The 25,865-nt window shown below is 38.1% G+C and overlaps 1 protein-coding gene across 6 annotated transcripts in view; it reads right to left on the bottom strand.

Moving 5' to 3' along the window:
* Nucleotides 1-25,865, bottom strand: part of BICD1 (BICD cargo adaptor 1) — a 215,580-nt gene that overhangs the window by 5,839 nt on the left and 183,876 nt on the right. Inside the window, exons 8-9 of one of the 6 annotated variants that reach the window (XM_088478275.1) lie at nucleotides 15,778-16,147; nucleotides 8,251-9,386 (exon numbers count right to left, since the gene is read on the bottom strand). The exons of 1 other annotated variant lie outside the window; for it this stretch is intronic. In XM_088478275.1, the coding sequence (XP_088334401.1) occupies nucleotides 9,352-9,386; nucleotides 15,778-16,147 (405 nt within the window). In that variant the 3' untranslated portion in view covers nucleotides 8,251-9,351. Of the gene's footprint in view, nucleotides 1-1,107; nucleotides 1,191-8,250; nucleotides 9,387-15,592; nucleotides 16,148-25,865 lie in introns of those variants that run through there. 4 more of the 6 variants (XM_088478276.1, XM_088478277.1, XM_088478278.1 and 1 more) reach the window with 4 other exon arrangements.

Here is a 25,865-nt window from a genome sequence, read left to right as displayed (position 1 = left end):
ACAAGGTTATAGTTCACAGAAGTGACATCACTGCCCACCAAATACAATGTTATAGTTCACAGGAGTGACATCACTGCGCACCAAATACAGTACTAGACCAGTTTATATTTCACAGGAGTGACATCACTGCTCACCAAAAAAAAAGTTATATTTCAAAGGAGTGAAATCACTGATCACTAAATACCAAGTTATATTTCACAGGAGTGACATTACTGCCCACCAAATGCAAGGTTGTATTTCACAGGAGTCACATTACTGCTTACCAACTACCAGGTTATATTCCACAGGACAGTCATCATTGCTCACCAAATACAAGGTTATATTTCACAGGAGAGTCATCACTGCTCACCAAATACAAAGTTATATTCCACAGGAGTGACATCACTGCTCACCAATGCAAGGTTATATTTCAGAGGAGTCAGATCACTGCTCACCAAATGCCAGGTTATATTTCACAGAAGTGACATCCCTGCTCACCAAATACAAGGTTATATTTCAAAGGAGTTACATCACTGCAAACCAAATATCAGGGTATATTTATATAGGAGTGACATCACTGATCATCAAACACCAGGTTATATTTCACAGAAAGGTTATATTTCACAAGACTGACATCACTGCTCACCAAATATAACTGATGAATTATAGGTCTCCCAACCATATATAGTATGAAGCAGGACTATGATACTTTCAGGTACAGGGAACCTCTGCGACGACATGTAAAAGCCAGAATGAAGGATGCGGTCACAACAACTACTGATTGGACAAGTGTCTCAACGACCAATCTAGAACTGTGTTGGATTTGGCCCCATGCTTTGGATCCTTGGGTACCGTTTTTCACAAGCTATTCAGCTGGAATCCCCGAGTCACAGAAAGTAACAGGACCATGTTGTATATTCTGAATATAAAACGGGCTATAACTGGCTGCAGCAGTGAGCTAACATTTAGAACCCAGACTAGTACAGCTAGCACAGGACATGAAATGCGGTCTCTTAGTAGGGAAAGGGGTCACCATTATTAGAATAACACAGAGGGGGAAAGGCTGGCAGACTCTGCATGCAGGGAGACTGGAAAGACAGACAGAAAAGAGCGTTAGCTGCACGTTACCTGGCGGTCGGGTAGTATAGCCGCTGAGTTAGTTGTGAGCAGTGTGGCGCTGAGGCAGAAGGCTGCTGACAATCTACAAGAGACTAATAAATTAGACATATATACAAAGAGGTGACACATTCCTTGGTTACATAGAGAAGAGAAAGATATAGAGAACAGCACTGTTATAAGTCATTTACGGTAAAGAGATTCTAAATCTACAAATATTTATTATCAAAGGTCAAAAACAGCAGTAATGAGCCTGTTCCCCTTTCCAACACATAAGGGGAAATGTTTAAGTGTATTATATAAACAAATACACTACTGTACAAATACACAAAATAACACAACACAATCTTGTTGAATGTATTGATTTATTTATCATAAGTGATGTGTGAGGGGTTACTGGGATAGGTTTAGTTATTGTAGCAAGGATATAAGGTACATGTAGGCTTCTAGGACTGCTGTTAGGTCCACGGTTAGGGATAAGGGCCCTGCTCACTCACTCACTTAAACTCACTTTTATTGTGCCTTTCATTCTTTAATAAATAAATGGAAAGTGCATTACAAACGTAGCACAATTAAGAGCCAATGCTGCCGTTCCTACACTTGTAATGCATTTAATTTATTATAATTATAATGTGACCAGTACAATAGATTGCGTTGAAAAAAGTGCAAAGTATGAAAAGCTTATGGAAAATGTTCCTAAATCCTTGTTATTGGTCTTGAGCTGGGGTCATAATATTCACTGTGTCTATGACTATTGCGTGTATTAATGTACCAGCTCACCCAATACCACTGCTCCAGTACAGCTCACCCAGTACCACTGCTACAGTACAAATCACCCAGTACCACTGTTCCACTAGAGCTCACCCAGCATCATTGCTTCAGTACAGCTCACCCAGTACCAGGGCTACAGTACAACTGACCCAGTTCCACTGCTTCAGTATAGCTCACCCAGTACCAGGGCTACAGTACAACTGACCCAGTTCCACTGATCCAGTACAGATCACCATATACCACTGCTCCAGTCCAGCTCACTCAGTACCACTGCTCCAGTACAGCTCACCCAGTACCATTGCTACAGTACAGCTCACCCAGTACCACTGCTACAGTGCAAATAATCCAGTACCACTGTTTCACTAAAGCTTACCAAGCATCATTGCTTCAGTACAGCTCACCCAGTGCCAGGGCTACAGTACAACTGACCCAGTTCCACTGATCCAGTACAGCTCACCATATGCCACTGTTCCAGTACAGCTCACCCAGGACCACTGCTCCAGTACAGCTTACCCTGTACCACAGCTAGTGTACAACTGACCCAGTTCCACTGATTCAGTACAGCTCACCATATAAAACTGCTACAGTACAGCTCACCCAGTGCCACTGATCCAGTGCCAGTGCTTTAGTACAGTACCCGACACAGCACCACTAATCCAGCTCACCCAGTACCACTGCAGCACTGCAACTCATCCAGTCCCACTGTCCACGTACAGCTCATTCAGTACCAATGCTCCAGTACAGCTCACCCAGTACCACTGCACCAGTATAGCTCACCCAGTACCACTCCTACAGTACGAATTATCCAGTACCACTGCTCCAGTACAACTCATCCAGTAACACTGCTCCAGCACAGCTCTTCCAGTACCACTGCTCCAGTATAACTCACCCAATACCACTGTGCCACTATAGCTCATCCAGTACCACTGCTACAGAACAAATCATCCCGTACCACTGCTCCAATACTGCTCACCCGGTACCACTGCCACAGCTTAACCACCACACTGATTGACTATGCTTATCCAGTACAGCTCACTTAGCTAACTCACTGAACTGATCCCAGCAGAGATCACCCAATACAGCTGACACATAGGAATCGGTATGAAGAATCGTCAGTCGGGATCCTGGCAGTCTACATTCCCGATGCCAGGATCCCAGCAGGGTTAACATACCGACACTTGTTGGTCGGTATGCTAACCCTCCCCCTCTCCCTACCCTAACCCTCCCTCTTTGGTGCCTAACCCTAACCTCCCCCCGCCCAGTGCCTGACCCCTAAACCTAACACTAACCCTCCCCCAGCCCTGCTACTTACCTTCGGCATCCCGGCGATCGGGATGCTGGCGCCGGGATTCTGACAGGTGTCGTGTTCCGGCGCCGGTAATGTAATGTAAGACCGCCGGGATGCCGAACGCATCCTGACACATACGACTGATCCACTAAGGCTGAACCACTAAACTGATCCAGTACAATGATACAGTTGACTCACTATAAGTGAGTTACAGCTGATTTAGTAGGGTTCACCCAGTGCAGTGACACCTACTACAATTCACCCTATACATTGGTCCAATACACTGACCTAGTACAACTCACTCTGTACAGTGATCCAATACAGGCAGCTTACCCACTCCCACTAACCCAGTACAACTCATTCAATACATGTCATCCAGTAAAGCTCATCAAGTACTTCTCATCCAGTAAAGTTGATCCAGTACAACTGACCCAGTACATCTCATCCAGTACAGCTGACCCAGTACATCTCATCCAGTAAAGTTGATCCCGTACATCTCAAGCAGCAAAGCTGATCCAGTATATCTAACCCAGTACATCTCATCAAATAAAGCTGATCCAGTACATCTCATCCAGTACATCTAATCCAGTACATCTCATCCAGTACAGCTAACCCAATACATCTCATCCAGTACATCTAATCCAGTACATATCATCCAGTATAGTTGACCCAGTACATCTCATCCAGTACAGCTGACCCAATACATCTCATCCAGTACAGCTGACCCAATACATCTCATCCAGTACAGCTGACCCAGTACATCTCATGCAGTAAAGCTGACCCAGTACATCTCATCCAGTACAGCTAACCCAATATATCTCATCCTGTACAGCTAACCCAGTACATCTGTCCCAGTACAGCTGACCCAGTACATCTCATCCAGTACAGCTGACCCAGTACAGCTAACCCAATACATCTCATCCAGTACAGCTGACCCAGTACATCTCATGCAGTACAGCTAACCCAATACATCTCATCCAGTACAGCTGACCCAGTACATCTCATCCAGTACAGCTGACCCAGTACATCTCATGCAGTAAAGCTGATCCAGTACATCTCATCCAGTACAGCTAACCCAATATATCTCATCCTGTACAGCTAACCCAGTACATCTGTCCCAGTACAACTGCCCCAGTACATCTTATCCAGTACATCTTATCCAGTACAACTGGCCCAGTGCATCTTATCCAGTAAAGCTGACCTAGTGCATCTCATCCAGTACAGCTGACAGTAAAGGCTGAGTTCTGTTTAGTGGGTTGGAGGCTGAAATGTGGTTGAGCATTGATTAGCAAAAATAAGTTTGGGATTGTGCCCCAAATTAATCATACTGTATTGGCCTACTTTGTTACTGGCTTCAAATACAATGTTTAAAACTTTCTCGCCCTGGTGAGTAATAATTTGGTTAGCTGAAAGGTGATCATCAATGAAAGGGTCTGTTTTTAAACAACTTTCATTAATATTTTGATACTGCATGAGGGTTATTAATATGATTATTGTTATATATATCTTGCAGATAAACCAGCTGACCAACAACTCAATCTATAATGTAGGAACTGTGACACCTGCAGGCTGTAACATTGTACTACAGTCCATGACAATAATTGTACTGATTTAGTTATAACTTTTGAATAATGCATCAATACTCAACTGGCATAGCCTTATTAAAGCTGCAGAGTCCTGCACCCTACATGCTTTTTAGAATAATTGTGGTGAATTCTTTTTAATTGATATAGTTTTACATATATAAATACATACATACAAGACAGAATGGATTCTAGAAAAACAATGGCACACATACAACATTAAAGTATTACATTTTCATTAGCACCAAGTATTTCTTGAACAAAATATATCAGCATAAAAATAAGCTTTTCCGGTAACTAAAAACAAGAAACTACTGATCAAAAAAAAAAAAAAAGCCCCATAAATCCCTTTAAATTATTGTAAAATACTCTAGAATGATTATAATGTAACAATTTTTATAGTGACTCCAAAGGAATGTTTGCTTTAAAATGTAACCTGTATAATATTTTACAATATTAAATTTCATCTTGCGTTGCATTTGTTCACTGTTAAATGTTTTCTAATAAAGACCCTTGTTAGTGACACATAGAATTTATCTTCTGGATATGCTGACATTATGCCTGAGTGAGCAACTGGTTTGAAGAACACATTTTCCCTTCCACTTGGATGAGATTATTTTATTTTATTTAAACTACATGCATGATAGTGGCGGCACTTCCATGGGTACATGAAGTGTGCCGCTATAGGGCTTACCAGTGAGTGTGGATGGCCAAATCACTTCATTCATAGCCCAAATCACCAGCTCACACAATAAATGCAGATGACATAAATGCATTTTAATAGTAATTATATCTGATCATGGGTTTCTGTGCTGTGACTTGCCTATTTCTCCAACTACCCTCTGGAGAAATCCCAGAGGGGAAATTCAAGGGGCAAAAGTGGGGTGGGGTGTAACAATGTGACTCAAGTCCTCATGGCACTACTCCATCTGCATAATGATGTGAATCGCTTCATAGATGCTCCAACTACTTTATTAGAGAAGGGGGTGGTACCCAGGAGGGTGGCCCACTCTCCTGGGAGTTTGGGGGAACTCCCTGAAATTCAGGAGTCCCCCATCCATTCTGGGAGAGTAGGTAAGTATGTCTAACATAAAAACAGCAAATTGCCTAGGATGAGCATTCCTGTCTTGGCTGCAACTGCGGTTACCTGTATATTGGAAAGACGAACTTTCCATTCAAGGTAATAACCTGTCTGACATGTAGACCAGTGAATCAGCCTTTCCTCTTTATCTGAATTTACTAAAAAATATGTGTGAAATGCTTAATGAGTAGTGGTGTGAATCCCCAGCTGCAGCTAAGTAAATAAACAGGCGTTAAAACTGTTTTAGAAGACTTGGTAACATTTTTGCTTCATTATTTTACCTAACGCTCGCCACTTAATGCAGCCATTAATGGATAAACATGTCATAACATCATCAGTCTGTGATGTACTCAGATCATACTCTATTTCCATCCACATGCCACAAACCCTTCCTCCTAAGATAACTTTGTGCCAATATTTTGGCTGACTTTCAAATCTTCTATAATTTGTTTCTTAACAGAGTTTTTTAAGTATCAGAAGTAAAATTTATAAACAAATGCACCTTTTTTTATTTCATAATATGATATCACATTGGTTGTATTGCCCCTTTAAACAGCAATGAGAAAAAGCAACAACTAATATTAATAAATACAGCATTTTATGAGTAGATTATGTGTAAACGATGAACTTCCAGTTACAAATAAGCTGCAACAATTTCATCCTAGACGGTTTTGTATAATTTTATACAATGTACTAGATAACAGAAAGCTATAATCTGATTGGTTGGGCAACTTCCCATGTTCTCTTTAAAGTGTTTGATAAAACTCCCCCATGTTAATAAAATACTCAATGCTACCATTGATGGATCCATAGGTGATACCATCGATGGCACAAAAACAATCTATGGTGAACCATCGATGGTTTGCACCCCTCGATGGCCACAGCTGCTGGGAGCAATCAATAATATGGCGGGACTTAGCAGTTGCCAGCAGCAGGACTAAGCTCCATCCCGTTAAGAAAAAAAATAACCATCGGCTCTCACTCGTCCATCGATAATTGAGAACCATTGGCTATCTACCATTGATGGCAAAACCATCATCCATCGATGATTGCTAGCTATCGATGGCCACCCAGGAGGTGATAGATAAATGCAAATCCACAGTGGAGACAGCCTTTTGTTAGGGTCAGCTAAATTCATTTCAGCCTATTGTTTCACTGCAAACTAGCAGCAACACTGAGGCATTAGTCATACAGTGTTTCAGGCATCACCAGGTCCTAATTACAAGGTACTTGATAAACTGCATTCACTTTAATACTGATCTAGCCCCCAAAATGGCAGCCTCTGCAATGGATACATTTTAAAGTATGGAAAATTGCATGAAATAAGAGCAGCATAAACACGTATTATCTTGCTCATGTTGATTCACCTCACACAACACTGGGAAGCATTTCCCATAGCAACCAATCACATTCCAGCTATCATTTTCTAGTCTGTACTAGATAAAGGAGAGCTACAATCTGATTGGTGGCTATGGAGAACATCTCCATTTTTCCTTTTTAGAAGTTTCAGTAGTACTATCCCATGCAAGCACAGATTTTGGAGTATAATGTGCAAAGATGAACTGATAGTTTATAAAACAAAGTAGAATGGTAAAAACTCTCATATATTTGCAATACGGCAATATGTATTAGAGCTACAATTCAATTTCTTCAGTGGATTAAACCAAAACTGTCGAATATGTCCTAACCAATTGAAACATTTATGTGCACCAACATCTTAACAACCTCCATAAAATCTAATTTATGAAGCAAATATTTAGTAGTACCCTGCAAGCTATCATGTAATTTCGACATGTGTTTGGACCAATTTGTGGAATACTGTATTGAAATATTTTCATTACTGTATCGTTATATCAGAAAACAATTTTTTATGCAACAACGAGAAGATTCAATTTTCAGAACAAAATATTATTTCCTGCTTACCAATTGAGGTGAAAGCCAGAACTATACACTAACTGTGTTTTCGAGATACAGACATTTTATTTGCATATTTAAAGCAATGTTCTCTTGAAATAAAAGTTTTTGAAGGTTTTTTTTTTTTACAAGTGCTGAAAAATTATACCAAGACACAGTTCTCGCTGTTTGAATGTTGTTTGAATGCTGAAATAACTACAGTTGAAACATTTTTAAGGTGCTGTTGAGCTCAAGGGCTGTCTATACACAGCAATAGCACCACCAAAGCATGAGTCCTCAACAAATGCATTTTGTAAGTCACTTTAGTGCAAAAATTACATTTCCTTTGTTTAGGTTCTCTGTGAAAGTTCTCCTGAGAGGTCCTTGGATTCCTTGTTTTATTATAAAACAAGATAGAACATGCTAACTTTCATTAAAATACATACTATTCTTGAATTTTAAGAAACAACAAACAAACAAACTAATTATAGCAAAAATAAAAATGTCATTATATTAGCTAAGGTAAAATCTTAACACCGTAACAGCATATCACCAAAAGATTTACATTATTTTATTATATACAGTAATGTATTCTATCAGGCTCTAGCAATGGAATGCTAGTCATTTTGAATTCCAACCAAATAAACATAGAATAAAATATTATTCAGTCTATTCATTGAGAGGATTGTTGTTAGGAGGAAAATAACCATTATATAAGCATTATCATGATGACACATGATACAGATACAATAAAATAGAAGAAAACCAGGAACGTTGGAAAACCACGCGCTTCATAAGCTTGATGAAGAATGTATTTCTACCTTGCAAGTGCCTACAGAACAGATGTACTTACAATAAATAATTTATGAAGGTATGATGAGGCAGATTAGTTCCACTGTACAATTATTGTAATCACATAACAATTGTGCTACAATCCTACTGCTGGTCCATTTATCAACACAGACAAGTTTCCTGTAATATTTGTAGTCTTGTTTTTTTTTTTTTTTTAAACAGCAGTTTTGTGAATTAATTACAAATTGTAAATGCTATGAGAAATAGCACCAGCTATTGTCTTGTATCGATACATCAGACAATCTTACTAGACCACTCCTGGTTACGTTAACTTTTCCAGAGTCTCTGTGTTTTCTTTAAGTTCCTTTGTTGCTGACTGTGTTTTTTTTGGGATAGTACGCAATTTATTTACGTAGTAACCCAGCCTCTGCTTTCATATCAGAATGGATCATTTACTTGTGTTTTTAAGCATGCGTATACATACAAATATTCCAGATTTGCTCAATTTGCCAACACAGAGTCCCCTATATGTAGAGGCAATGATTTCTTGCTCGATATGTTGTTATTTTTGGTTTTTGGTTACTGCAAGAATTAATTTAAAGTCTAAAAATATATCTTCCATCAGTCCCATCTTAAAGAATAAAAAGATGAGAGGACAAAAAGTAATTCTCAGAGTTCGTTGCATCAAGGCCTTTAAATGTCACTAACATGTATTATCTGTTGTGGCTAAAAAAAAAATGACACTAGCTTGCAATATCTGTTGTGGCTAAAAAAATAAAAATGACCTAGTAGAGTCAGTCGCCTTTACAACATCTCTTCATGAAGGTCAGTCCTCTTCCTGTCCTCATTTACGTTCTGGAGAACATATCCAGGAGACAGGCAGCTGAAATGAGATTCCTGCAGTAAGTTACCAGGCATTGGGGCTAAACGTCCTTTAATCATCACAGCTGCTGCTTCAAAGTTCTTGTCAAATTCCAATTCTTGCATTAAAGCCAAATAGTATTGGTCATGCAATCAAGGTTATCAGTATCAGAATTAAGGATTGCTCATTATGAGTGACTCCTTGTTGAATGCTGTCTCTCATTTTTAAAGGGGCAGTCCCATTAAAAATGAACATACCAAAAAATGTTTTTTGTTTTTTTAATTACACAGCAATTTGTATAATTAATTCCTGATTATTAAATTGTTGTTTATTATATGATTTTTGTGATTAAACATATTTATAAGGAAAGACACCAAACAGAGCATGGATATGTCCGTATGTATATTAATAATGTTTCACTGAAAATTCTTATAAGAATGTGCAAAAGTATTAATAATTAAAGCAGCAATCCTGTGGAAAAAAAACCATAAACCACTGTGGCAGGCAATAATAAGAAACTTGGTAATCACCATTTTCCCTTGGTTTGTTTCTTCTGGCTGTTAATCATTCAGCAGTTTTATCATTGAGCAGAGGTTCCACAGTGACATGTGACTACCATGACAACCACAGTCATATGATGTGGTAAGAAGAGAGTCTTTAGAATGCTCCTCAGAACTCCGCCTTCTGACTTTACATGAGTCTGATTCTGTGTATGTGTGGCAGAAAGCCATAGTTGTCTGCCTTCCAGAGAGATTTTGAAATGGAGATAATGCTTTGTAGGAAGCGAGCTAAGGATTGCTGCTTTAAATAACTTTTGTTTTGTAAAACAAATATAGAATTTTTTTTTTAATGTAAAACTGTAGTACTTCATTGCACTTAAATGTAAAAGGTAATTGTAGGTTTGTAATGATAAACCAGCTAAGTAAAGTGTTTCATTGTGCACCAATCACCTATATTCAAATAATCAAGAATCTTAATTTACTCCAGGGAGGGCTGCCCCTATAATGTACAATTAAACTAAACTAAATTTGCCCCCTTCCTTGCAGATTACAATAAATATCTTGACACCATGAAGCAGGAGGCAGCGAAATACACTATCCTGTTGAATGTAATAATTTTGTTTGCCAAAATAAATGCCATAAGAAATGTAATAATACTTGAATTTAGGAAATTACAAGAATTACTACATTTACAAATGTTTAATGACTAAGATTTATTTGATATCATGTGTTGGATTTTATATTTTTGAGCATAAGCTTAAGCTCCCCCATAAAATCTCAAAACCATGTGAGTTCAAAAATAATACATTAAGGAGTGTATGTAGTAAATTAAATGTGGAGAAAAGAGTTGCATAATTTCCACTCTTTCTTCCATTTTTACTTCCTCTTGGATGCTTTACGTGACCGTCTTCCAGGGTACACATGCATGGTAATGAGATTAATCTTGTAAGCTGCTCAGTCCCCTCCTCTTTGCATCAAAATTCTCATTTCTGGAAAACAGACATGTTTTATGTAAGATCCCTACATGCAGTACAGTGCCATCCTGCACCAAAAACAGCACAATCCGCTGGTTCTAGGCTAGTATATAGAGCTTGATGTTGTTAGATAACCCATGATATCAAAAACACAAATTGAAATATATTGACGAATTACAATACTGTACAACATGGATATAGTTTAAACAATTATTAACACTGTATATATAGCGGCACATTTTTGTTACAGTTTATAACATATTAACTGATTTTGGTTGGGTCAAAGGGTTCTTAAGATTTGTACTTTTTTCCCCCTAATTTTTTTTAATACACTTATATTTATGCACCTTCTTTTCCAGAAAACATTTGTTTTAGTGAAAAAATGTTGTTATTGTTTTAGTTTTTATACTTACAGTATTATAGAATACATTCGCTCATAAAAAGAACGAAATGCGTCACACGTTTTTGGCCTGTTTAAAGAAGAGAATCCAATTGTAGGCATTCAGTAGATATTTTTCAAGATAAAAGACTCTTATTAAACGTGTGAAGGACGTTTTAACTTTTCAACAATTCTTGTTTATTTTTCAATTTGTTTTCAAATTGTTTTAAAAGAGATAAAAAAGATAGCCTTTTTTTATCAAGAATATAGATAATAATTTTATGTGAATTTTACTTTATTTCTCAGTTTTTCACTTTTTTTTAAATATGGCCCCTAAAAGATCTGCGAAATGTCTATCTATATTCTACTTTCAATCTTATATTAGCCTTTTAATATATGTACATTTTGTTTGCATTATGAAGAAGATAAACAGTCAGTATATATTGGTTCTATTTTTAGCTCCCTGAGCTTGTTATATCATGAAAAAATTATCCGACTTTGTCGTCAAGTTTTGAATTTGGAAATCATTCTTGTGGGAACAGAGAAACAAAGAGAGTTGCAAGTAATTTAAAACAAATTATATATTTTTTCGTGAAGCCTTAAGATCTGCATATCTGTATATTCCTTTCAACAAAATAAAAGGGAGATTTGTCAAATCTTGTAGAAAGATAAAGTGGAGAGAGATAAGATATGAACCAATCAGCTTCTAAATGTCATTTTAAGGCTGTGAAAAAAAATTACAGAAGTTGATTGGTTGCAGGGACGTATTTATAATGGGTGCAGGGTGTGCAGGGCACACGGGTCCAGGGGGGGCCTGCACTGCACACCCTGCACCCATAAAACTTACCTATCCCGAGTCCCACGTCGACCGCCGTGGCCATTTTCCTGTCGTTTGCGCATGTGCAGTACAGAGAAAATGGCCGCCACGGCCATTTTCCCGGTGACCTGTGTATGTGCTATAGACTCTGGGCACAACCTAGTTCCAATAATCTATAAGTGCGGCGCTGGCCGCGCACCGCTCAGTGTGCAGCCGGCCGGAGAGGAGTGGGCCCATGTTGGAGACTACACACAGGCCCCTTCCTCTCTAGAAACGCCCCTGATTGGTTGGTATTTTATCTCTCTCCACCTTATCTCTCTCCAAGGCTTGATACCTAAGTCTCTAAATGAAAGAATATATGACTTTTCAAATAAACACAAAAATATAATTTCCACTGAAGATGATTAAGCATCCAATTTGTTTCTATAACAAACAACAAAGTTGGTGTCGCGCACTCACGTTTAACAGTAACACTTTTCCAGCCAGAAATGTTCTATAGTTCATACAGCTGGTATGTGATATAGTTTTAGGGTGATGTCACACCGACGCTTTGAACGTTAGACCTTTTCCAGCTAAAAAGTGCTAGCATTCACAGTGCTCAAATCGCTCTACGCTCAAAACAGAAAACACACCCCAAATCACTGCAACATAGTCCAGTGCCAATTTTTTTTTTAATATCGCATTAACCCTCTTCAATGTCTAATGGAAATTACTGCTTTAGGTTCAATTAGATTCAAAAAGTTTCCGGGGTTTACTGTGAGGGTCTTGTATGCTGCAGACATGTGGAATCCATTTACGGACACAAGGTCAGATATGTAGCTAGGGTGTTGTACTAGAGAAAAGGCCAAAGACATTTTGATGGCAATGTTTTGGCTATGAGTACATGAAGTACTGCCATCCTCTACATGATCCCCCGCCCCCCCACCAAAAAAAAAAAAAAAAAAAAAAGCACCCTGCAGGCATTTTAAACACTGGGCACAACATAAAAACAGTATTTACACTATACAAATCCATGAAGACATCAACAGGAAGAGAGGACCTCTTCATTGCTAAAACCGAATCAGCTATGGGAGAAACCATCATTGCTACATGTATACACATTGTGAGATTCATTTTTTATTAATGGTAATTGAACGGTAGCATGTACACATCAAAAACTAAGGTCTAGAAAGACCATACAAATAAAACAGCTTTTCTAACAGTCATAGAAGATCAGCAGTTGAGGTCCGTATTTTAACAAAATTAAAATAATTCAATCCCTGTACAAACATGAAACATTTATTTGTGGGTTTAACGCCTGGCTGCACACAAGTGAGATTTCAGGGATATTTCTGTATGTTAATGGGGGTGGACATCATCATTTTTGCAACTAACCTTACAGCTGTATCCTGAGTCACCTGACAGCTAAACCGATCCATTAGTAAATCTAGGAAGATGCTTACCATTGACAATCAAGTAGGCGACCCAGTTGCATTGGATGATACCTTACATGTGTGCAGATTAAGGAGTCAAACTACAAATATTAGAAGGAATGAGGCAGAGTCAATGAGTTTACAAAGAGAGAAACATTCTGGAAGGATGGTTGTAAATTACCAGGTAAATTGAAGGTTTTGAACAGCAGTAAAAAAAACCCCAAACAAACAAAAATAAGTACTTGACCCGTACCATGCGTAATGTAGTATAGGCTCTAAAACAGTATGAGCTATAGCCCCCAAACAGCTTTAAATAAAGCCTCTATCTTGTGGTAGAAAAAATACATTCAAATTAGGCACCAGATACTGGTGTTGAAAATAGTCATCTTTAAAATGGTCATTAGAAATAACTTCAAACAGAACTTAAGGTCTACTGTAACATCACCCTACTACACTCTAGCAGAATCAAGTGGCCCAGATTTTGGGACACCTGCAATTTATAATATGCTCCACATGGTAGATCTACAATCAAATCTCTTGCTGGCAGAGGTAGGACAACTTTGCATGTTGTTGCTGTCACGTTTGTTAGATGATGATGTATGACTTTTTACATTAGAATGATATAAAAGACCATTTATAAATAGATTAAAATATACTATTATTGTTCTTTCTCCAAGAAAAAAATAAGCAAAATCTTATCATAATAATGTATGTTCATCCAACACATGCAGTAACCCCTTAACGACTATAACGTACCGCAAACGTCCCTATAGCAAGCAGGCTAACCTGGTCGATATCGACCAGGTCTGCCTGCTTGCACAGACAACGGTAGTTGGTCGATAATGACCATATGTGGTCACGCATCGACCATCGTTTGCAGGGGCCAGAAACTGTCAGATTGTAACAATTACGATAGGTTTGTTATCCTTAAAATCTGACAGTTTATCTGACCATGTGTATGCAGCATTAGATGTAGGTTTAATAGCATACACAGCTCACATCCTTTAATATTTAGATAAAGTATTACTGCCATCTACTGTTTGAAGCTAGTGTTGTATTTCAAATGTCTATTATATAACTGAATAATTTAAAGTATATGATTAGAGAATACTAATTAAGACTCAAAAATTTGAAATTAATAGGAATATCTCAGGTGGGTGAGGATAGTCTCTTCAATGTGAAGATGCTAAGTATATATCTAAAATTAACACTAAAGTAAACAGATTTTTTTTCCATCACATATTCTCTGGCCTCCTGAAATGCTGGTATTTCATCACTGTAATTTTGATAACCTGTTACACTAATTCGACACTCAGAGGGTACAATATAAGAAAGCACTATTGTGTTGGAAAACTTAAATTTTAAGAGACTGATCATTAATCAGGAACCAGGGGTTGTATAGTTCACAAATGCTGGGTAACCCAACTAGTGGACCTCTATGATTCTTCTAGTTGGATAGTGGGGATGTTACAGTATGACTTTAGATCCGGAAAGAAGTTCTTCTTGAAGTCTAAGATCCAAAATAATATTTCAATAAACCAACTTCATTCATCTTTAAAGCTAAAGGATAAACTTGACGCAATGTTAAAGATTAAAGATGAAGACAGGAATTAACAGACTAGAAAGTTTTTTTCTCCAGTCAAAATACTCGTTTGTAGAGTGCACATTGTCCGATGCTTCTTGTCAATACCTTATCTGCATAATTTACAGAAAACATAAGATTGTCATAAGGACTGTATACTATATAAAAAAATCCCGGTGATATACTGCTATACTGTAATACCATTGAAAACTCCTTGTGTTGTTAGTGGTAGTACGTCACCGCTTTCAAGGCCACTTGGGAAAACCAACAAAAAAAACGAAACAATAAAATTTAGATTGTGCTTAACACCCATACATGTTCATTCCATGACAGAACCCTCTTATCCTCTAAAAAAACTAGTGACGCCTTTGAAAATCTACTAAAGCCTGGGCCACCTCACTCATACACTTCTCTAAGCATGCTTCCAGCCTCTGACATGTTATTTGCAGGCCAATTGCACAGAACATCCACAAACATACAGTTGGCCAACTGCCCTGAAATCTCAAGACTGGAAAGAGTGGCACAGATTAGTTTTAACAAAGAGTAACAATTTTTTTTTAAATTCAATGATTTGATTCTGGACTAAACAATGTTTCACTGAGGTTAGGGCGTTCTGTATAGAGGGGACTGGTTAGCGGTCTTGGAGAGAAAACCCTTGCCTCCTGAAGCCTTGATTGAAATAATGGATAGTTAGTCTGCCGCTGCTGCATGTATCTGGGGGAACATGCGGCAAGCGGATAGCAGTTACCTTTTTGTCTGGAACATAGAGCTGTGGAAGTTAAAGAGTGAGCTTCTCGGGTACTGGGTGGTGGTGATGATGATGATGAAGCTGCATAACTGAAGATGTTTTTCTGCAGTCGGGAGCTAGAAGATTCCGGACTGTATGTAAAACTTTGTCTGGAAGCCTGCAGCGGGGAGAAGCACTGTGTATTAAGCTGTCCTGTGCTCCTCGAAGCTGACAGCTGGTGGAAGAGGTGTGAAGATGGCTTCTCTGGGCTGGAGTTGGCGGATGATGATGTTGCTGCTGGGAACCTGAGTGGTGGCCTGTCCTGCGTTGCTTGGAATGGTAACTTGGTGCAATACGTGTGAAGCGGGTTTCTTGCTGGAGCTGGGAACTGCTGCAAAGACAGCAAATGTGTTACCTGGTGTTGGTGAACGGACGACGTCGCGCTCTGAGCTTAACTGCAGCTACCTGACGCCTGCACTCGGGGTTGCGGGAAATCAGAGGTGCTTGTCATTGCCCCTTGATCCTTTGGCTGCTTTGGTGTTAAGTGGAGATGCAATTTGCTCCTTAATCTTGAAAAACCCGTGGATTACACTAAGTACCAACAAATTCCTAGCTGCTCCCCTTTAAAGGAGAATCAGGTGCTCTCTTATAATTGAGCATTTGTACGCAGAGGATCTGATATTCTCATTTGCTATACCACTAGTAAAATTTAAATGTGAATTTTTCGAACATCTAATGTCTACAGATTGTTATAATGTAAGGTTTCCTGCCCATTATTTTAACTTTAATGGCCGCTAAATGTAAAATACAAGTTGTCTTATATAACACAGCTACTAATAACATTTGCAAAGATGGAAAAGTTTCAGATGCTTATAGTAAGGGAAATTATTTAGGGTAAATCTGTAATCGCAGGGGAAGATATTTTCTGACACACAGCAGACTTCCTGTAAGAAATCCCATCAAGGGGCGAAAATCAGCCAGCCACTTTTAGACACAACACAAAAAACACATAACACAAGCTTATAGAAAATAAAAATACAATGGCATACAACTATATTTCTATCAGGGAATGGGAACGTTTACATCTGTATTTGCGAATGTTATCAGTAGCTCTTTTAAGGGCAACAAGTTTCTCAGGCTGAATGTTCTATCAGTATCTCATCGGCATATTAGACCCAGGAATTTAAGTCAGTTTAATCCCCATTAAAAATAGACTAATGGATTTATAGGCAACATTTGAAATAAGCCAACTTTACTGGAGTTAACAACATCAGTTATAACAAACTACATGCATGCTAATGTAATACATAGTAATTGTAGTATATTTTCAATTCCAGGTAAACATTCCATACATTACCGGTTATAAACAAGAGAAACTGCATCATAAACAAGGAAAAATTGTAAGGGGTTGGAAACTATTCTAAGATGCACTAGTGCACTGGCCACCTACATTTAGTGGAGGCAGCCATTTTGTTAGTAGGACTAATAAACATAATAAAGCAGCCTTGTTATTATTTGAACCGTGAAGTGGCATAATGCCACGGCTCCCTTGTGCTGTATTCATGTGAATATTGATCCAGCTTACAAAATGGCTGCCTCTAGTGTGTGAAGGCAAGAGATCCACATAGAATAAAACTGTAACATCAAATGTTATAAAATTCACAAATAGCTTTGTTTCAGGATAGCAGAAAAGAGCATACTAATATACCAAATACAGATTTGTAAAGTTATATGTCAACATATCATTGACGAGGAATTGTTGAAAATTATTACATGCTAATAGAACTAATTCATTACAGAATGGGGCAGTTCGTTAAAAGTTGATGTTCTGTGCAATGAGCTTTACTTCCAAATGTATTTTCCAAATAAATAAATAACAGACGACAATGCAACTTGCAAGTATACCATCTTCAATAATTCCCAACTGCCCCAATTTCCCAGGATGATGGAGCCATGCTCCCCCATGTCCTGATTACGGCATCAGTTAGTGTTGGGTGATACGTAAAAAAGAGTCACTGTCAATTTCACATTGCCGAGGCAACCATTTTATGACCTGAACTTATTTTCAGAGTTACAATTCACAAGGATCTAGTGACTTTACTAAGTGTTAATTCTCCTCTCAGAGATCCTAAAGTGTAGGTCCTAGTGGTAAGTGTGGCAACGTGATTTGCATAGCTATGAATCACATTATCAAGGCCCTGCCCACTGCACTAGGGAAGCAAACAGGATGAGGTTGGCGGCCTAGTCACCAAGGAATCTGGAAGGACACCTGAAATTTGGGAGCCTCCTGGACTTTGTGGGAGAGTAGGCAAGTGTGCTATGTACCCAACAATTATAATATAAAGATCACTTCATTAAAAATGCAAAGGCCCCTCTTTGCAATGCTGCAAAACTGAAAATACTAATTTGCCAAATTGTTCCACATGTTCCACAAAATAGTCGAACAACCAAAATGTTCTCTGTGCAAGGTGATGACTACATTTTGGGGTATAAGTCAGAGTTTTTTTTAGGACTATGAAATTCCCTGAAGAAGCAGAAAGGTGACCATGAATTGTGTAGCAGCAACTTTGAAGTGAGATTTTTTATTTTGTTTCAGGCTTTATTTTTAGATTTATTGCATTTTATAATTAATTTTCTTTTAAAGCAATGAAACAGCAGACAAGCCAGGCATCAGAAGCCTATTACTGGCAATGAGTGTGTGCTGCTCACAGCCTAAGAAACCACATGATGCTAATGCCAGTAAGTCACCAACAGAACAACCATACCGGTATGAAAGACTCCACCTGCGGAAATTCCCAATAAGTCACCACAGAACATCTATACCACTATGAAAGACTCCAACTGTGGCCAATCCCAATAAGTCACCAACAGAACAACCATATCACTCTGAAAGCCTCCACCTGCGGCCAATCCCAATAAGTCACTAACAGAACAACCATACCGGTATGAAAGACTCCATCTGCAGTGAATCCCAATAAATCACCAACAGAACAACCATACCAGTATGAAAGACTCCACCTGCGGCCAATCCCAATAAGTCAACAACAGAACAACCATACCACCCTGATAGACTCCACTTGCGGCCAATCCCAATCAGTCACCAACAGAACAACCATACCACTATGAAAGACTCCACCTGCCGCCAATCCCAATAAGCCACCAACAGAACAAACATATCACTCTGAAAGATTAAACCTGTGGCCAATCCCAATAAGTCACCAACAGAACAACCGTACCACTATGAAAGACTCCACCTGTGGCCAAACCCAATAAATCACCAACAGAACAACCATACCACTATGAAAGACTCCACCTGCCGCCAATCCCAATAAGTCACCAATAAAACAACCATACCACTCTGAAAGACTGCCTTGCAACTGTCACACCAGGAATTGGGTGAAGGCATCAAGGCAACCAATGTAATGCTAATGGACCTGAGATGCAGTGGTATAGGTGCAGCTTTTATCCTGGACTCTGACACTACTAACTGCAGACAAGCCCCTTGTTGTCACTCTGACTTATCAGGGTATTGAGTGTCATGAGAGTGGATATTCTCTCAGAAAGACATCCAGCAATTAGGTATGCAAGCATTCTCACCCACCTAAGATTCTGCCCTTAGCACATGTTTTATTCTTGGCAAACCTGCATCATCAGTGACACCTGTTTCCATAGAATATATATTATAACCAGATGTGAGGATGGCTAAGATAGACTTGGGTGGTCAGTTACAGAATTCCATATATATACGTGTTTATGCCCCAACACCAACACACATGAAACGCGTTTCGCAGATTCAGACCAGATCTGCAAATTGAGTTGCACGTGGAAGGAAAGCTTGTAATTTCAGACCAATTCTCTTTTTTCATATTTTTAAAAAAATGTATTTTAATTATAAAAGTGTTTTATTTATGATATATATAATTTGTGTATTATTAATAATAAATTACTGTTATACATTCTGATATAATAATTCATAATTTAAATACATCTAAATGTCATCAATATAATTTTTGGTTTTTCACATATCATTGTTGGACATCAGCGTAAGTAATGTCCAAAGGGAAGTTGTGACAGGAGAGTGCAAAAAATAGGTTTGCTGGTCATCATTGACCTTCTTCATATAATGTGCACTCTGTCTTCTCCAATATTGTTTATTCTTGGTCAACTATGAGAAAAACAAAAAAAAGGAGGACAGAGCTCAAACAAACTGATCTGTTCTGACTAACACACCCCATTACTTCTTGGAAAGCCAAAGAAATTCAATCATTTACCCACTAGTCACAAGTGGGCATCGGTGTAGTTACTGTACAAAAGCTGTTTATTTCTATCAAAGGCAAGTGCATTCACACAATTTGTTTTGCTCTCTTCTATACCAATGACACTGCGTGTAGTTTTGCTGTTAATTTACATTTTTGGGAAGGATAAATATTAAATAGATAAATAATTTGGGATTCTAAGAAAACATCTTTATTCACTGGAGCAATACCCGATCACTACCTTTAAGAAGGTGAATGCAATACCAAGTGGATTTTTATATGCTCTGTAACACACCAACTATCCAGACCATTTTTGTAAAGCTTCCTGGCAGCAACCAAATGGATCACCACAATGACCAACCTCTTATTTGGCACATTTCAGAGGTAAATTACAAGGTGGCATTAAGGACATATCACACCAGGGGCAGAGTTATTCATTTTAAGATCTACTGGATACTATCTAAGTTCAGCTACTGGACACAGAGAGATTTACTGTCATTGCTGTTGCCATCTCTGATCTTCGTGGCCTCCTTAGTGGTAGCAGCTGCAGCCAAATATGGTGACAAATTGTTCTAGTTCTCTATTCAACAGGAAGCATGATGCCAAGGAAAACTACAGAGCACAAGCTACTCAATGCAGGCGGATAACCGCAAAATATCCATGTAGCACAAGCGTCAAAGTGTTTTCCGGAATATGAAGTCGGTTCAGTTTATATAAATGGTGAAGGACAGTCATGGTTGCCAGCAGGTAACGGTCTTCAGATTTCTGCAATGACTGCTTCATCTTTAAGTTCTCCAACTTCCACATCTCTTCTCATTCCATCAATAAACCAACAGAAAATTAACAAAAAATGGTTTTTGCTAATCACTGGTTAAAACATAGATAGTTTTTTTTTTTTGCTGGTGCATGCCTTACTTGCTTTGGTATGCTGGAGCTTGCAGAACAACTAATACTGATAGAGCATGCTGCTTCATAGAAGTACAAGTGCCAGCACGCTTGAACGTTTCTCCTCTCGATTTCTACTTTATTGCTCATTTTAATCCTTTGGGGGATCATTTTCTTTCTTCCAGCTTACAATCCATTAAGGGGAAAAAATAAAAAATTAACCATATCAGTGAAGGGAATATACTGTTCTAGGTATCCTGTCAGCTTGTAATCAATACAGACTGGTTAGAGCCTGTGAAAACCACTCTGTATTAGTTAGAAGTGGTGAGACCACACAAAACAAAGAGTTTGGTGAATCCCCCAGGACACCCTATTACAGTTGGTATAGATTCCTTGTAGTGCATCTGACAATGTTGATGTTTTTCAAAAAAAATTATTGTAAAATTAACTTCTTATTTAAAGAACACCACTTTGGTTCTGCAAGCTTTGAATAGTTTTGAATTTTATTAAGATTAATCCTGGCCAACTATAGATATGCAGTTCTTATACACATCCTTACAGTATAGAAAATGGCTTACAGTCTGTAGAGAATTCCTATATCATTTAGATATTTAGTTAACAGATCATAAGTCTTTTTGTAGGTGAGCTTATTTATATTGGAAAGTTTTAGAAAAGTGCTATTTGCAAAACTGTGGTACTGCCATGGGCACGTAATTTGTACCTTGTTTTGCAAATATTTTAATGTGCAGTTAAGAAAAAAAATTGCTTTATGAATTTAAAATTTGTAGGATAAAATTAGATTAATGATATTTACATGACATCTTCATAAAATTTAATTTGTTTTTTTTATATTGAGAGGATTCTAAAATCTGATTGTATTTATTAGTAAGAGTGATTTTTGTTTGCCAGTCCTGTTACCTCTTTATGGCAGAAGAGACAACCACATTCCATCTACATAGATCCACTGTTAAAGATTAGTTCAGAAAAGCTTGTTTTTTTATTTTTTTCTCCAAAAATTTCAGTCTTCTTCAACAGGGATAATTTAACATCATAACTTTATGAGTATATACTGAATTTCAGAGAAGCTCCTATATATTTTCTTTTAGGTGCAAGGTTAACCAGTTATATGTTACACCTCATCACACATACACACACACTTGCCTTTGGAACAATGGCAGTATTCTTGGGCTGATTTAATTTTTTTAAATAAATGATCAGTTCATAATATGGAAGCTAGAGTAAAACAGAGAATTTCTGTATGTATGGTAGACATTTGATGACATGCTTTCCATACCGTTTTCACCCTGGTGTCTGTAAGAGGACAATAATGAGGAAGTACCATGGATTTTAATAGTATAAATTGGTGGTTGCAGATCATATCCCCCAGGCCTCTATAGAGGATCCTTTCAACTACACAGCTTCAGTCAGTATCCAGATTCGCCTTATAGTGAATGCCCCCGACAAATATCTTGAAAAGTGCTAATTGTAAACAGGTGTAGTGAAAAATAATGTCTGAAACTTATAACACACTGTTTATTGGTAAATAATTGAATAAACAGAATCAGAATTATGTCACTAGCTAATCAGGTTTAGGGTAATCAACTGTATACATTTATTGTGTGAAGCTTAGATGATTTTGTTATAAATAATATGTTATCGAACTTTAGTATTTTGCTCTCTATCAGATATCTAGTTTGAGTACAGAAAATATTCTAGCAAACAGGTAACATTTAACTCAGGTTACATAATCAAACAACTAGTAAGGTTGTTTAGTCTACCGTGTAGCATTTTTGTTGTATTGGTACCTAGTATTAGTTTGTCTATTTCAATGTGTTGATTGAATAACCTGGTTGAATTTTTGTATAGTGCAATATTATATGAATTTACCATATAAAATAAAATCTACAGTTTACCTGGTAGCTACATTCTGGACTGTACTGTCAATGACAAGAACTTAAGAAAAACTGTCAACTTGTCAAGACCCTTAAAAATAATTTGACAAATTGGTATATTATTTTTCCCAAAAATTTGTATAAATATTATTATTATTATTATTATTATTATTATTATTATCATTATTCAGCAGGTCTCTTTTTAATAAACTACAATAATAACACTGAGGGCATACATTGAACATCACTGGTCACACTCACAAAGACGCTGATGTCTTGGCTGACCAAATCCTCTTGTATTATCTACTACCTGCTTGTGTGCCAACTTGACTTATGTCTGACTGACGACTTTTGTACTGACCCAGCTTAATACTGACTACCTTTTTGTGTGCCAAAGGCCTGATTAACAGATGTATGCTATTCCGATAGTTACATAGTTGAGCGATTATCGGTCGACTGTGCATGCATCACAGTCACACTGCGCACGCGCCAAGGTACTTTTGTGATGCTGCTTGCTGTAAGGATTACTTCGCAAAGTGAGTGACAGTCAGGGATCGTATGGGGAAGTACCGGGAAGTGGCGACTAAAAACGCAGGAGTGTCCCGGCCATTTTCAGGGTGTCTCGTTGCCTGCATCTGTAATCCTGTACACAAATAAAGTGGTTCCGACATCTCAGTTTGGTCGGCCATTCTGCATGAACATAGAGCTACTCAGATGGCCGATTATCGAATAATCTGCGACAGTGGCTGCGTACCTGTACTCACTTGCTTGGATCTGCAAAGCCATCAGTGGGCGTCTCAATACATTTCCAGCCGGCTAAAACATTAGCATATTTTCGAACAGCAGCGGGAGTGTGGGATCGCAAGTGCGAATGCATTGGCGCACATCTCTGAATCAAGCTCCAAGTCCGCTAACATGTGACTACCACTTTTGTGCTAACCTGGCTTACATCTGAGCATTTGCTATCAATAGTCAAGACATTCTCAAGTTGCTCAGTACATACAGAGGCAGCCATTTTATCACAATACTGATGTATTTATAGAAATCCAATGGCCACTAGAGCTCTTGTGGCCATTGGATGTCAATAAATACATCAGTATTGTGACAAAATGGCTGCCTCTATATGTATATATAAGAGCGGACAAGGGTTTACAGATAATAAGTCTAAATTACAATTAAAAAAAAAAAACAAGCTTTCCAGATGTTTATAGCTAAAGTGAGGGAACTAGTAGATGTTATTTTTTCAACTTTTTAAGTCAGTCAAAATTACTAGAAATCACCAGAAGGAAGAAAAATAAGATGATTACGAAATCTCAGTGAAACCTCCATTAGTTCCAATGTTCCAAAGGTTAAAACTCTGCTCCATTGACATTAAGAAGTGTATTAAAATTAAAATATCTGTATATGTAATTATAGAATAAACCGTCATTTGGAAACCCTTGGGACATTGTCAGGTGCATTCCTGAATGACCCTGCTTTTTTTTTTTTTACCTGTCCACAGAGCACCCCCAGCAGCAGTAATTGGTCTATTATCACATAAATGGCGATCCTGAAGTCTTTAATGGCGTTGTTTATTTCTATGTGAACACTTTGATGATGTTGCATGTTGAAAGCTTCCACAGCAATTCCAATAATTAGTAAGCTTAAAATATTGACAATAAGCTATTCAATTATCCCTGCCGCAGTCAATGACCATGACCTAAAATAGGGATTTTACTTTGTGTTTACAATGATTTCTGCACAACATAAATCAGAGAAGGCAGCTCTACCATATTTGTCGGTTACAGAGCATCACTCATTGCACGCGGCTCCTATGGAACTCCGCAAGCAAATAGAATTCCTCCCCATATTAAGCTTGTTTCGCTAGTAATGGGAAACTTCACAGATGGAGTTTCTATCATTTGTTCCAATGTGCCCATTCATTACAATGGCGTTTTTATCTCACCTGTGGAAGGAACACTGAAATGAATGGGGCCATTCATTTTTATGTTTGTACACGAACAAAAGTTTTAGGGGTTTATTTCATCTCACTGGTTTACAACTTATCTCGATTGCCTGAAACCATTTTATCTGAAAATATATCTGTCCATGGGCTGTGCAGCAGAGCCGATGCGATACGGCGTCATTCACAGACATATCGCTGGCAGCCGGGCACCCGATATATTGGCAGATCCTTTGATCAGCCAATATATCTGTCAGTGTGTACTCAGCTTAATTATCAGTAAAGAAAAAGATAGCAGGGAATTCCCAGTGATATAATACAACACACAAAATAAAAATCCCAGTCAAACAAAGGAATAAAGAAACACACAAACCACAAATATATAAATGTAAAATCTGGCCAAAGGAATATTGTACTCGCCTAGCATTTATTTGAAGTGATATCTACATACGGAACTACCATTGTTGTGTCCATGGTTGGTGCAAATAGCATGATTGTATATAAACGGATCCCTATATTAAACTTGTTATCAATACAAACTTCTTCTAACGTGGGGCTCCATTTACTAACGAGGTGTTTTAAACTTTTTGCAAATGAAAACTTTTGATGCTGTGATTTATTAATTTATGTTAGTGTCTTTGTAATGAAGCGTTTTTTTTTTTTCGTTTGTACATTTAAATCAGTAGGCTGCCTTTATTTATCAGCGAGCGGTATTTGTTACTTACCGTTCGTTGTGTTATTTGAAACTCTCCAGCCTCATGCTTCTGTTCATTTGCGCTCGCAAGCGCTGTGGTCCCGTTGGCCGGCATCCAGGTCTATATCCATAATCCCCCCCATGGTGCAGCAGCCAGCGCCTCCCCCCTCCCTCCCCCCCACAGCAGCAGCAGGGCAGAGATCCTAGAGGGAAGCCAGGTCTCACAGACTGCGCATGTGCCAGGAATGCTAATACACGTGCACATTACAGAAAAAAAAAACCTTAATTCGTCAGCGCTGTTTACAGAGAAGAAACAGCGCTGACAGGATTTTTAACACTATCGCTCACCGACGAGCACATTATTGATAAACTCAAGTTAAAAAAAAAAAAAGCCGCGGCAATCGGTAACGGTAAATAACATAGAAGGACAAATTTGTTAG

This window comes from Taudactylus pleione, unplaced genomic scaffold (assembly GCF_031769625.1).
Source record: "Taudactylus pleione unplaced genomic scaffold, aTauple2 ptg000212l, whole genome shotgun sequence".
NCBI lineage: Eukaryota > Metazoa > Chordata > Amphibia > Anura > Myobatrachidae > Taudactylus > Taudactylus pleione.
The sequence above is the reverse complement of the archived record's forward strand: the minus strand, read 5'-3'. Positions and strand labels throughout refer to the sequence as shown.